The 14,187-nt window shown below is 47.0% G+C and overlaps 1 protein-coding gene across 2 annotated transcripts in view; it reads left to right on the top strand.

Annotated features, from left to right (window-relative positions):
- GMPS (guanine monophosphate synthase) overlaps positions 1 to 14,187 on the top strand; it is a 59,280-nt gene continuing 45,093 nt past the window's right edge. The window contains exon 1 of one of the 2 annotated variants that reach the window (XM_049867263.1): positions 1 to 21. In XM_049867263.1, the coding sequence (XP_049723220.1) occupies positions 19 to 21 (3 nt within the window). In that variant the 5' untranslated portion in view covers positions 1 to 18. Of the gene's footprint in view, positions 22 to 1,983; positions 2,364 to 14,187 lie in introns of those variants that run through there. The other variant, XM_049867262.1, reaches the window with a different exon arrangement.

Below are 14,187 nucleotides of genomic sequence, written 5' to 3'. Positions count from 1 at the left end.
AATAGAGAAGACTGCAACATGGTAAGGATTTAATGACAATCCCAAATGTTAGCAGGATATGGGTATACACAAAGTCTCAGGCAATGAGATGACTAGGACAGCCATTACGGAAAGCATTCTGCCAGGGTACAGTCAAATCAGTTATGCAAATGAATGATAAACCCGCAGTCCCACTAGTGAATTTTGTTGTTGTTAGGTGCAGTTGAGTTTGTTCTGAAGCATAGAGGACTTATGTGCAATAAAAGGAAATGCTGCCTAGTTCTGAGCCATTCTCACAATTGTTATGTTTGAGCCCATTGTTGTAGCCAGTATGTGAGTCCACCTCGTTAAGGGTCTTCTATTTTACCAAACGTGTTTTTCTTCTCCAGACACTTGTTCCTCCTGATCCCCCAAAAAACCAAACCCAGTGCCATTGAGTCAATTCCAATTCTTAGCAACCCTATAGGACAGAGTAGAGCTGCCCCCATAGAGTTTCCAAGGAGCACCTGGCGGATTCAAACCGCTGACCTTTACGGTTCACAGCTGTAGCACTTAACCACTACGCCACCAGGGTTTCCAAAGTGTGTGAGATGAAGTCTTGCCATCATCACTTCTGAGGAACATTCTGGCTATACTTCTGCCAAGACAGATTTGTTCTTTCTTTTGGTAGTCCATGTGTGTTCAATATTCTTCATCAACACCATAATTCAAATGCATCAATTCTTCTTCAGTCTTCTTTATTCATTGTCCAGCTTTCACATGCATATGAGGCCATTGAAAATGCCATGGCTAGGGCCAGGCGCACCTTAGTTCTGAGCGTGACATTTTTGATTTTTTAACACTTTTTTTAAAAATAATTTTTATCATGCTTTAAGTGAAAGTTTACAATCAAGTCAGTCTGTCACATGTAAGGTTATATACACCTTACTACATACTCCCATTTACTTTTTTAATGAGTCAGCCCGCTCCCTTCTTCCAGTCTCTCCTTCGAAAGGCTTTTTAAGCTGGAAGGCGGTCCAGCCGTTGTTGTCACCGGCATGAACACATTGTGCACTTCCTTCCTCGGTACAGACCCCAGGTGATCACAGTCAACGTAAACCCTGTGCTGATGGGTGCCCCAAGGCTGGAGGGGGCTGCATCCCCTTCCCCGAACATGACCTACATGAAACCACCGCGGTCTAAGCAGAGCTTCGGGGCGGATCCCGGGCCAACTTCCCACCAGACTGCCACACCAAGCCTCTGCGTTTTGGAAATCCCCCGGCTGAGAACTTTTAGGAAGTTTTCAGGGACCTAGGGGATCAAACCCCACACTGACTTCCCTTCGGATGTGACTACCAAGCTCTGTACAACCACCTAAGCCGAGGCGCGCCACCGGCCGAGTCCCCAGGGCCCAGCTACCAGAAGGCCGCCTTCTGCACCTCCAGCCTCTGCGCCCCAGGCAGGAGCCAGACCGGCGAAAGGCGCCCGGGGGCCGGGGAAGCGCGGGCGGAGCCGAGCAGAGCGCCGCCGGCCCCCTTAACGGCGGACGTGCCGGAGGCGGGGCTAGGCAGCGGGGGCGGGCCTGGGGGCGGGGCCGGACGCCGCGGGGCCCTCCTCCAGGGCGGATGTGCCGGAGGCGGGGCTAGGCTGCGGGGGCGGGCCTGGGGGCGGGGCCGGACGCGGCGGGGCCCTCCTCCTTCAGGGCAGACGTGCCGGAGGCGGGGCTAGGCAGGGTCTTCGCTCAGGGGCGGGGCCGGGCGCCGCGGGTCCCTCCTCCTTCAGGGCGGATGTGCCGGAGGCGGGGCTAGGCAGGTTCCTCTCTCGAGAGCAGGACAGGGCGTCGGGGGCGGGGCCGGCACCGTGCGTGCCTCCTCCTTCAGGGCAGACGTGCCGGAGGCGGGGCTAGGCAGGGTCTTCGCTCAGGGGCGGGGCCGGGCGCCGAGGAGCCCTCCTTCAGGGCGGACGTGCCGGAGGCAGGGCTAGGAAGGGTCCTCGTTCGGAGGCGGGCTGAGAGTCGGGCTGGGGGCGTGGCCGGCCCAGGCCCCTCCTCCCGGGGCGGGCCTCTGTGGCGGCGGCGGCGGGGGTTGCCGCGGCCCGGCGGCCTCGCGGAAAGGCTCGGGCTCCTCCCAGTGGCCGGCTGGGGCGGAAGCAGGGGGCGGGGGCAGCGTGCGCGCTGCTGGTCTCCTCTCCCGCGGCGCTGGCGCCTGAGCTCCGCGGCCGCTGCTCGAGTCGGCGCTTCGCAGGCGGCCCTCTCCTTCCCGCGCCCGCCCGCTCCTCAGCAGGCCTCGCTCGCAGCCCCGGCCCGCGGCGCCGACCCCGCCGGCCCGCCCGCCCCGTCTCCCACGCCCGCCTCCGCCTCCGCCGCGGCCCCCTCCCCGATGGCTCTGTGTAACGGAGACTCCAAGGTCAGTGTCCGGCTCGGGGGTCTCACCTGGCCGCCCCCCGGTGGAGGCGAGGCCGCGCGGGGTCGGGAGCCGCCGCTCGGGGCCCTTCCCGCCCCCGGCCGGTCCGCGCAGCCTGCGGCCGGGCCGCGGCGGCTGGGAGTCCCGGGCCGGGGCCTGCGGCTCGCCTGCTCCGGAGCCGGCGCCTAGTGGGTGCCGTGAGCCTGCGGGGTCCCTGCGCTCCGGCGTCTCTGGGGGCGGGCGCTTTGTGGGGCCCGGGCTTCCGCGAGCGGGCGCGGGCCTCGTGGGGGCGGCCGAGCCCGCGGCGCCGGTTCCCGCCCGCCCCCGAGAGGCCCGGCCGCAGCTGCGGGGTCCGCGCCCTCGGGGGCAGGTCCGGGCTGGGGGTCTGGGCTGGGGGTCCGGGCTGGGGGTCCGGGCTTGGGGGTCTGGGCTGGGGGTCCGGGCTTGGGGGTCTGGGCTGGGGGTCCGGGCTTGGGGGTCTGGGCTGGGGTCCGGGCTTGGGGGTCTGGGCTGAGGTCCGGGGTGTGGGCGCGGGCCGCTTCGGGTGGGGTCCGGGCGGGGGTTCTGGTCTGGGGGTCCGGCCTGAGGTCTGGGCTGGGGGGTCCGGCCTGGGGGATCCGGGCTGGGGTCCGGGGTCCGGGCTCGGGCCGCTCGGGGTGGGGTCCGGGCTGGGGGTCCGGGCCTGGGAATCCGGGCTGGGGGTCCGGGCCTGGGAATCCGGCCTGGGGGTCCGGGGTGGGGGTTCCGGCCTGGGGGTCCGGGCTTGGGGGTCCGGCCTGGGGGTCCGGCCTGGGGGTTCCGGCCTGGGGGTCCGGGCCTGGGAATCCGGCCTGGGGGTCCGGCCTGGGGGTTCCGGCCTGGGGGTCCGGGCTTGGGGGTCCGGCCTGGGGGTCCGGGGTCCGGGCGCGGGCGGAGCGGCCCGGCCCAGCCAAGCGGAGACACGGCCTTAGCCCGCCCGCTCCCCGCGAGCTCCTTCCCTGTCCCGGCCCCGAACGCGCGCCTGGCTTTCACGTCGCGGTGGAGATTTTCCGTTGGCCGGGAGCCCGGCGGCGCAGCGGTGAAAGCGCTCGGCCGCTAACCGAAAGGTCGGCGGTTCCCACCCCCAGCCGCCTGCGGGAGAAAGACGTGGCGTCTGCTTCCGTGCAGGGTACGGCCTGGGACACCCCGTGGGCTGTCCTGTAGGGTCGCCGTGGGTCGGCGTGGACTCCACGGTGGTGGGGTTTTTGGGGAGTTCTTTGAAGATTCTCAGAAAGTCTGTTGTCAAGAGGGAAACGGCACGGTTTTGAATTGAGTGACTTGAGCAAGATTTATCTCCTTTTATGAGTCGCCTGGACGGCGGTGGGTTTGGGTTAGCTTTTGGTACATGTTGCCTGTGACCCGGCTTTAGGAAATTAACCTCATTCTGGTGCGTGGAATTTTAAACCCCGCGTGGGACTTGGTGTTTTCAGTCAGATAACCCACTGCCGTCGAGGGGATCCCGACTCCTGGCGACCCTGTAGGACACGGCAGAACTGCCCCATAGCGGTTCCAAGGCTGTAATCTGCACGGAAGCAGACTGCCACATCGTTCTCTCGCAGAGCGGCTGGTGGGTTCGAACCGGCCACCTTTCGGTTAGCGGCCAGCGCTTAACCACTGCGCCACACAGTAGTGCCCTATTTAGGCAGAATTTTAATACGCTCTTAAAAAGGTGGAAACCCTCGTGGCGTAGTGGTTAAGTGCTGCGGCTGCTACCCGAGAGGTCAGCAGTTCGAATCCGCCAGGCGCTCCTTGGAAACTCTGTGGGGCAGCTGTACTCTGTCCTGTACGGTCGCTGTGAGTCGGAATCGACTGGACGGCAGTGGGTTTGGTTTTTTTCTTAAAAAGGTGGTGCCTAAGTGTCACGTCTTGGGGGGTTCTCTGGGTGAAGGGTTACTTTTTACCTAGTAAGCATCCCAAAAACGTTTCTTGAACAAGGTAATATGGTTGCTGACAGACTGTCTCAAGCAAGGAAACCAGTGCTCAGATGAGTGGGAGCGCTGCCTCAGGATTGTAAAGCTGAATGAAGACACTGGAGACCTCCGAAGCTGATGAACGCCTCGGGGTGCAGCGCTTTCGCCTACACTCTTTGACTTGCAAAACATTTTTCTTTCCCCTTCAATTTTGAGCCGTAAACTCATTGGAAAGATTCGTCTCAGTGCTTTCTTTCCAAGTGGTGGTAGAGGAGACAACTATGGGATTAGGAGAACCCAAACTTAACTTACAGACTTTGAACATAAGTAGTGCATTTGAGAAGAGTATTTTCCTAAATTTCAGTAACAGAAAAGTCAGGGTTGTTTCTGGACGGCTCGTATGCCCGGGCGTGTGTGTGACGCACAGTTTTTTCCTAGCTGCTACTTTTGTTTGATCTGGAGTTTTTAAGAGAATTTTGACTATATTTGAGGTTGAGGTCAATTGCTGATTAACTTTTTTTTTTCTTTCAAGGTTTTCATGTTTGTACAACATGTAAGTGTGTTTTTTTTTGACTATGCAACAATCAGGTGTAGGCCAAAGTTGGAAGTATTTTCAAGAGGACCAATCCAGGGAACTAACATATTTCATCAAAAAACCCTGACAGTCCTGACAGACCGTGACATACCACTGAGTATAAGAAACACCTGAAGTAAAGTGATATATATTGATATTTAAATGTCTATTTAAAATAAGTGATGTAAGATATATCTAAGAGGCCTGTGGATTCCTGGTGGCACTGTGGTTAAGCATTTGGCTGCTAACCAAAAGGTTGGCAGTTCAAATCCACCAGCTGCTCCTTGGAAACCCCATGGGGCAGTTCTGCTCTGTCCCATAGGGTCACTGTGAGTTTGAATTGACCTGATGGTAGTGGGTTTGGTTAAGGGGCCCACCTACAAATCAGAGCAGGCATCTATTTTCCATACCTTACCACTAAACCCACAGATGGCCCTTTTATCCTCCGTAGTAAAACATGTACTGCACCCAGGCTTACTTAGTAGACCCACCCTTTTTTTACTTAGCATATTGTGTGTAAATCCTAGTTCATAAATTGTGCCTCTATCGAGTGTGTGTAAATTCTAGTTTATAAACTCAAGTGGGGGAAGAGCTAGTTTTGATTACTATTTCTGGTACATTTCTATTTTTATCTGGATTTTTTAAAACAGCATTTTTTAAAAAATAATTTTTATTGTACTTTAAGTAAATGTTTACAAATCAAGTCAGTCTCTCACACGTAAGCCTATATACACCTTACTACATACTCCCACTTACTCTCCCCCTAATGAGTCAGCCTGCTCCCTCCTTCCAGTCTCTCCTTTTGTGACCATTTTGCCCGTTTCTAAACCCCTCTACCCTCCCATCTCCCCTCTAGACAGGAGATGCCAACATAGTCTCAAGTGTCCACCTGATACAAGTAGCTCACTCCTCATCAGCATCTCTCTCCAACCCATTGTCCAGTCTAATTCATGTCCAATGAGTTGTCTTCTGGAATGGTTCCTGTCCTGGGCCAACAGAAGGTTTGGGGACCATGGCTGCCAGGACTCTTCTAGTCTCAGTCAGACCATTACGTCTGGTCTTTTTATGAGAATTTGGGGTCTGCATCCCACTCTTCTCCTGCTGCCTCAGGAGTTCTCTATTGTGCTCCCTGTCAGGGCAGTCATCAGTTGTGGCTGGGCACCATCTAGTTCTTCTGGTCTCGGATGAGGTAAGTCTCTAGTTCATGTGGCCCTTTCTGTCACTTGGGCTCATAATTACCTTGTGACCTTGGTGTTCTTCATTTTCCTTTGCTCCAGGTGGGTTGAGACCAATTGATGCATCTTAGATGGCCGCTTGTTAGCATTTAAGACCCCAGACATCACACAAAACAGCATTTTTGAATGATGGAAATTAGGGGAGAGCTTAAAAGCTGTAAGAGCATTTGGGTTGCTTCCATTAGTTTTATACAAAGTATCATTTTAGAGCTACGAAAGATTTAGCTTCCTGAACTGAAATGTATACCTAGGACTAACCTGTAGAATTGACTTTGACTCATAGCCACCTTGTCCCATAGGTTTCTAAGGAGCAGTGGGTGGATTCGAACTGTTGAGTTTTTGGTTGGCAGGTGAGCTCTTAACCAGTGAACCACCAGCCACTGTACTTGGGGTTAAACCCATAAACCCATTGCTGTCTAGTTGATTCTGACTCATAGTGACCCTATAGGACAGAGCAGAACTGCCTCATAGGGTCTCCAAGGCTGTAAATCTTTACAGAGGCTGACTGCAACATCTTTCCCCTTTTCTTCGTTAAGGAGCTGGTACAATGTTATGTAGTTAAGGATCACATTTAGCATAAACTTGGGCAGAAGTGATCTGTTTTTCTTCAAGAACTCCTCAAAACCCTTGTCTAGGTTGGATCCCTGGTGGCGAATTGGTTGAGAGCTCCACTGCTAACCAAAAGGCTATCAGCGGTTTGAATCCACCAGCTGCTCCTTGGAAGTCATACGGGGCAGTGCTACCTTGTCCTGTAGTAACATTTTTCAGTCTTTATTAAGGCAGCATTGTCACAGTGAGTGTCTCCTGGATAACGTGTCAGCTCTCCCACTGTTTGTCCCTATCTAAGCCTCAGACTCTGGGTTGATAACCCATCCTACCTCCCTCCCTAAGCTGGTATGATTCGGGTATATCGTAGTAGGATTGATGGTGTTTTATAAATACCCATCAACTGCATGTGATAATTACAGAATCTTTTGTGACATTTAATATTGTTAATATTTTCAGTTTAGCATTTCTAAATTTAAGCTTTTGAAATGAGTGGAAATATAACCCCAGATTTTTATCTGGGATACGTTGAGAATTAAAACAACTGTATCCTTTTTATGATAACCTTCTAGTACATTTTTCTCAAAGGCTAAAGTTAGATTTTTTTTTGACCCCTGATTTTGTCCCAGCTGTTAAGATAATTTATCTGGGATGGAAGAGCTGCTACAGACAACAGGGATGGTTTTTATTGTATTACATTCTTTAACTTGGAAGCCTTTGAAAATTCCTCGAGGAACCTCAGATGGATTTGCCTTTAGCGTGGGCCAGCTTGTCACTTAAGAAAAAGAATTGTCTTTTAAGAATTACCCCCCCCCCCAAAAAAACCTTATTCTATTAAGTGCTTGGTACGCTTTTTAAGGCTGCCTAATGAATTATATTCCAGAGATTGCAATTTGAAGTAATAATTATTTGCTATGGACAATGATGGAAACCCTGGTGGCGTAGTGGTTAAGTGCTACAGCTGCTAACCAAGAGGTCCGCTGTTCGAATCCGCCAGGCGCTCCTTGGAAACTCTATCAGGCAGTTCTGCTCCGTCCTATAGGGTCGCTATGAGTTGGAATCGACTTGACGGCAGTGGGTTTTTGGATGGACAGTGATAATATTTTCCTCCTTTGTGGTACTTAAACTTTGTTTTTGTGATTCCTTCTAACCTAAACTCTGTTTAGAGGCTCCAAATAAATGAAGGCTTCAGGGTTAATACAGAATTCTGAAGCACTTTGTGAATCAACAGAAAGTAATTGTTTTGTAGAATTTCAAGTCTTTATAATATAAATCTGGGTTGTGTAGAATATTCTTTCATTTCTTACTGTGGAGGAGAGACATTTCTGCATCTAAAATATTTGCAAACATTTTCTCCCCTTCTGTGGGTTGTCTTCGTTCTTTCTGGTGTCTTGTGGAGCACAAAGCTTTTAACTTTGATGAAGCCCAGTTGCTCTACTTTTATCTTTTGTTGCAGATGTTTTTGGTATTATATCTAATAAACTATTACTTGATTTAAGGTCACAATATTTGCATGTAAGAGTTTAATAGTTTAGCTCTTATATTTAGGTCTTTGGTCCATTTGAGTTTTTTTTGCATATGGGGTGAGGTAAGGATCCAGCTTCATTTCTTTTGTTTGCGGTTACTCGGTTGTTGCAGGATTGTTTGTTGGAAAGACTGTTCTTTCTTCCATTAAATGGCCTTGCCACTTATGGCTGAAAATTGACCGTAAATGTGAGGTTTTATTTCTGGACTCTTAGTTCTCTTCTACTAGTCTGTATACTTATCCTTATGCTTACATTGTCTTGATTACTCTAGGTGTGTAGTAAGTTTCGATAATTGGGAAGTTGAATCCTTTGAGTTTGTTCTTCTTTTTCAAGATTGTTTAGGCTATTCTGAGTCCCTTGAATTTCCATGTGTATTTTAGGGTCAGTTTATCAATTTCTGCAAAGAAGCCAGCTGAGATTTTCGTAGGGATAACATTGAATTTGTAGACCGCTTTGGGGAGTATTACCACCTTAAACATATTAAGTCTTCCAGTCCATGATTCCAGATGTCTTTCCATTTACTGAGGCCTTTTTAAATTTCTCCCAGCAGTGCTGTGTAGTTTTTATAGAGTATATGTTTTGCACTTTTTGGGTTACGTTTATTCCTGTTTTATTACGTCAGATGCTATTGTAAGTGGAATTACTTTCCTGATTTCATTTTTTGACTTGTTCATTGCAAGTGTGTAGAAACACAATTGATTTTTGTTCGTTGATCTTGTATCCTGCAGCCCTGCGGAACTCGCGTATTAGTTCTAATATCTTTTTATTGGATTCCTTAGAATTTTCTTTATACAAGGCATGGCATCTGCAAATAGAGCGAGTTATACTTTTTCCTTCCCATTCTGGATGCCTTTTATTTCACTTTCTTGCCTAATTGCCCTAGATAGTACCTCTAGCACAATGGTGAACAGAAGTGGCAAGAACAGAAATCCTTGTTCCTGATCTTAGGAAGAAGGCATCCAGCTTTTCACCATTAATATCATGATGATGTTGTTAGTTGCTGTCAGGTCAGTGACAACTCATGGTGACCACGTTGTGTGCAGAGTAGAACTGCTCCACAGGATTTTCAAGGCCATGACCTTTTGGAAGCAGATCACCAGTCTTGTCTTCTGAGGCATCTCTTGGTTCAAACCACCAACCTTTTGGCAAAAACCTGTTGCCATTGAGTCGATTCTAAAACATAGTGACCCTACAGGACAGAGTTGAACTGCTGCATAGGGTTTCCAAGGAGCTGTTGGTAGATTCGAACTACTGACCTTTTTGTTAGCAGCTGAGCTCTTAACTGCTGTGCTACCAGGGCTCCACTAACCTTTTGGTTAGGGGGCTCCTAATTATGATGTTAGATGTGGATTTTTCATAGACCAACTACTTCCCTTAACATAATGTTTTCAAGGTTCATCCATGTTGTACCATGAATTGGGACTTTGTTTCCCTTTATGGATGAGTAGTATTCTGTTGTATAAATATACCACATTTTGTTTATACGTTTATTAATTGATAGACATTTAGGCTGCCTCTCCCTTTTGATTATTGTGGATAATGCTGCAGTGAACATTTGTATGCATGGGTCTGTATGCGTCATTACTTTCAAGTCCCTTGGGTAAATAAATAGGAATGAAATTGCAGGGCCATATGGTAGTTCCTTGTTTAGCTTTTTGAGGAACCATCAGGGAACAACTAAAATGTTTTTCACAGCAGCTGTACCATTTTGCACTCCCACCAGCAATGGATGAGGGTTTTTTTGAGTATTTTTGTCATGATGGGGTGTTGAGTTTTGCCATAATCCTTTTTCTGTGTCTAGTGAGATGATCCTATGTTTTTCTCATTTATTTTATTGACAGGTGTTTCGCATTAATTGATATTTGGATATTAAACCAACCTTGCATTACTGGGATAAATTTCAGTCGTGGGGTGTAATTCCTTTTATATGTTGCTGGATCTGGTTTGCTGGTATTTTGTTGAGGAATTTTGTACCAATATTCCTAAACTAAAGGTTAACATTAAAAAAAAAAAAAAAAGGACTTGAGTTAAGCTATGAGGAGTTTAACCGAACAGAACCAGTCAGACTGAACACATTTTGGAATTTTTCTTTCTAATGTTTTAATACTATTGTTACTGAATATTTAGTCTTTTCTAAAAAAATTTGTGGAAGCTGCCAACCTTTAGAAATGAGCAGGTTGATTTGGGCTGATTCATACTGGCTTTAATTTATCCAGAAATATTTTGTTCCCTAGGAATAAGATTTTACTTTTGAGGGGTTAAACAAAACAAAACAAAAAAAACCAAACCCAGTGCCATCGAGTCAATTCCGACTCATAGCGACCCTGTAGGACAGAGTAGAACTGCCCCATAGAGTTTCCAAGGAACGCCTGGCGGACTTGAACTGCCAAACCTTTGGTTAGCAGGCATAGCACTTAACCACTATGCCACCAGGGCTTCCTTTGAGGGGTTAGGGATGTTTTATTTATGTATTCGCATTGAAGATCTTACAGCATATTCTCTAAAAACCGATTATAATAAAGCTTTTAGGGATTTAAAACTCACGAAGTAAAGAAAGTGTACTTGACTTTGCTTTTATCCAGCAGTCCCAAATCTTATTTTAATTTAGAACTGACAATATAATTAGAGTGTTGTGTTGACCAAATAATATCACCTAAACTTTCTAGAAAGACCAGGGGAAAATAAGTTACTAATTTCAGAATATTTTAAAATTGATATTAGAAATTATGACCCTGGCTAAATTTTGATTTACTCTTAAGTCGGAAGACAAAGGTAATATAGATTTGTGGCTTTATAATCTTACCAGGTGTTCTTAATATACAGATTAAACCCAGGAGAAGTAGATTTGGTTTACCTGAGAAGATGGAATTCCTCAACCACTTCCATGGTTTCAGTGTGTGTGTGTGTGTGGGAGGGGCCTGGCTGTCTCTAAGTGGGTGCTAGAAGTAATATCAGAGTCTTTAGTCCAAGCTAAATTGCACTTTAATTCATTGGTTTAGATAGCACGTTCAGACTGTGTCCATTATGCTCAGGAATGGCGCCCACTTGAACTTGAAAGGAGCTGTTGGGATCTTGCATATAAGATAGAATAGGGTTTGGAATGACTTTGAAGGTCATTCAGAAGAAGATAAAGCTGGTTCAGTCAAGGAGGAAAAATTGGAAACAATGTGCATTGATGCTGGATTCATCCCACATAACGTATAGAAATCAAGGAGGAGTCTTAGGGGAAGTTTCGTTAGGGGAGAGTTTTTAGTGTATGAAATTATTAACAAACCAAAAGCAGTAAAGGGCTAAGGCAACATTTTATGTCACCAGAGACTTTTATTTCCGAAACCTAGTGAACATTGTAAACTCAAAAACATAATTTATTGAAGGAATTCTAACAGAAGCCTATGTGTTGCATACTTGAATTAATAGTTATAAAAGTGAACTCACATGAATTAAGTGATCAAAGTTTATTTACCGTGTTTGGTATATACAATTGTGTTGAAATTATAAGACAAATGGAGCAAAAGTCAAGGATCATACTTTTGGCAACATGAATTGATTGACAGTCATTGCTTATGCAAGTAATGTAGGTCCAAGATTGTGTGTTCTTGCACCAGGGGATGTCTCCTGACCTCCAGAGTTTCTCAGCTATAGCACCATTTCCTAAAAGTATTTTATACCTTTGTTATATAGCATGAATAACTGTTACCTACATTCAGTAATTGTACTTAAAATTTTTATTTTGTATAAATTAAAAAAAAACATTTTATTTTGGAATCAAATACCACTTATACATAGATTAAAAAAAAGAAAATATAAGTGAGATAAATTAGTTTTGATATCTCTAAACCTTTTTTTATATTCAGTCTGATTCATCTGAATTACTTTAATTAGTTTCTTGCTTGAGTTGTCCGGGTCCTTGTTTTTTCACACATATTTTATGCTATCAAGAATTATACTAATCTACCTGAGACCAGAAGAACTAGGTGGCGCCTGGCAACAACCAATGACTGCCCTGATAGGGAACACAACAGAGAATCCCTGATGGAGCAGGAGAGCAGTGGGATGCAGACCTCAAATTCTCCTAAAAAGACCAGACTTAATGGTCTGACTGAGATAGAAGGACCAGGAGGTCATGGTCCCCAGACCTTCTGTTATCTCAAGACTGGAACCATTCCCAAAGCCAACTCTTCAGACAGGGATTGGACTGGACTATAAGATAGAAAATGATACTGGTGAGGAGCGAGCTTCTTGGCTCAAGTAGACACATGAGACTATGTGGGCAGCTCCTGTCTGGAGGGGAGATGAGAGGGTAGAGGGGGTCAGAAGCTGGCTGAAATGGACACGGAAATACAGGGTGGAGAGAAGAAGTATGCTGTCTCATTAGGGGGAGAGCAACTAGAGTATATAGCAAGGTGTATAGAAGTTTTTCGTAAGAGACTAACTTGATTTGTAAACTTTCACTTAAAGCACAATAAAAAAAAGTTATGCTGATCCAGGATTTCTTGAGAGTGTTTCTCTCCAGGATTTTCTCCAGGCCACCAATAACTTGTTCTGCAAGTTTTGTTGCTAGTACTACCTTGATCTTGCCAGAAGTTGTCAACAGAAGGTTTTTGGATAATAAGGAAAACTCAGTCCTTCACATGGTTTTTAAATGTTCTGCTGACGGAAGGGTTAGGGATTGCACTGGTCTGGTCACACCACTAGGAGTAACAAGACACTTTATTTTCCAGGGATCATACCGGACTGGTCATAGAATGCATAGAGAAATCGCATACTTGATGAGTTACATGGGGCTCCAGCGTGCCTATTCCAGGTGTCTTAGCCATTCTCACCTCTATCTGTCATCCCTGAACCCTGGGGACATGTTTCTGTTCTAAGGGAGATTCCAACACAGACTCTGGGTATCCCTTTTCCTCAAGGAAATTTCTTTGTCAGACACTGTACCTGGCTCAATATGAGTAGCTGTGCTCATGCATGTTATGGCAGCGACAGCTGTGTCGTTGGGCTGATGGATATTTTAAAATACAATTTCAGAGATGCCTTTTTTCATTTGGCGTGTTTGAGATTGATTCATCTTCGTAGTTGGGATCTTTCAGCCTATGTAGTACAGAGCCTCATAGGGCTTTGAGAGTACTTTAGACGTCACTGGGCTTCATTCTAAAGAGAAGTCATTTTAAGGTATTAAACAGGAGGAAAACTTGAATCACTTTTTTTAAGCACACTGGCATGTTGATGGAGCCCCAGTGATGCAGTGGTTAAGAGCTTGGCTGCTAACCAAAATGTCGGCAGTTCGAACCCCGAGCTGCTTCTTAGAAACCCTGTGGAGCAATTCTACTTTGTCCTGTAGGGTCTCTCTGAGTTGGAGTTGGCTCGATGGCAGCAAGTTTGATGGGTTTTTTTTAGGCTTGGCATGTTGACCAAGTGATCAAACTTAGCGTCACAAGTAGTAGAACAAAAAAATGACATTGCTTCTTCCCGTTTTAACACATCAGGAGGCATAGTGACATCACCTGTGTATAAAATAAGGAGCCCTAGTGGTGCAGTGGTTAAAGTGCTCAGCTGCGAACTGAAAGGTCGGTGGTTCAAATCCACCAGCCACTCAGTGAGAGGAAGATGTGGCTGTGTGCTTCCATAACCATTACAGCCTTGGAAGCTCTCTGGGGCAGCTCCACTCTGAGCTGGAGTTGACTCAACAGCAATGGGTATATTATTTTTTTTTTTAATGTAAAAATGTTGCCAAAAAATGTTTTATCTGGAATCTTATCACGAGACAACACATCCTAGTTGTGGCACGTTTTACAGAAAACTGGCCTGAACTTTAAAACAATGTCAGTGTCACAAAAGATTCATAAAAAGTGGTTGATGAGTGAATAGTTATTGATTAAAGGAGCCAGTGATAGGATAATGTGTGTGTAAAGCACGTGATCCTTGATAGGGTTCTGAATTTTTATAAAAACCATGAAGGACTGTGTTTAGGGAAGTTAGTATATAGATATTGCCAGTATTTAGTATGATAATGGTATTGTG

The sequence above is a fragment of the Elephas maximus genome, chromosome 23, assembly GCF_024166365.1.
Source record: "Elephas maximus indicus isolate mEleMax1 chromosome 23, mEleMax1 primary haplotype, whole genome shotgun sequence".
Classification (NCBI taxonomy): Eukaryota; Metazoa; Chordata; class Mammalia; order Proboscidea; family Elephantidae; genus Elephas; species Elephas maximus.
This window is presented reverse-complemented; position numbering and strand designations above follow the sequence as displayed.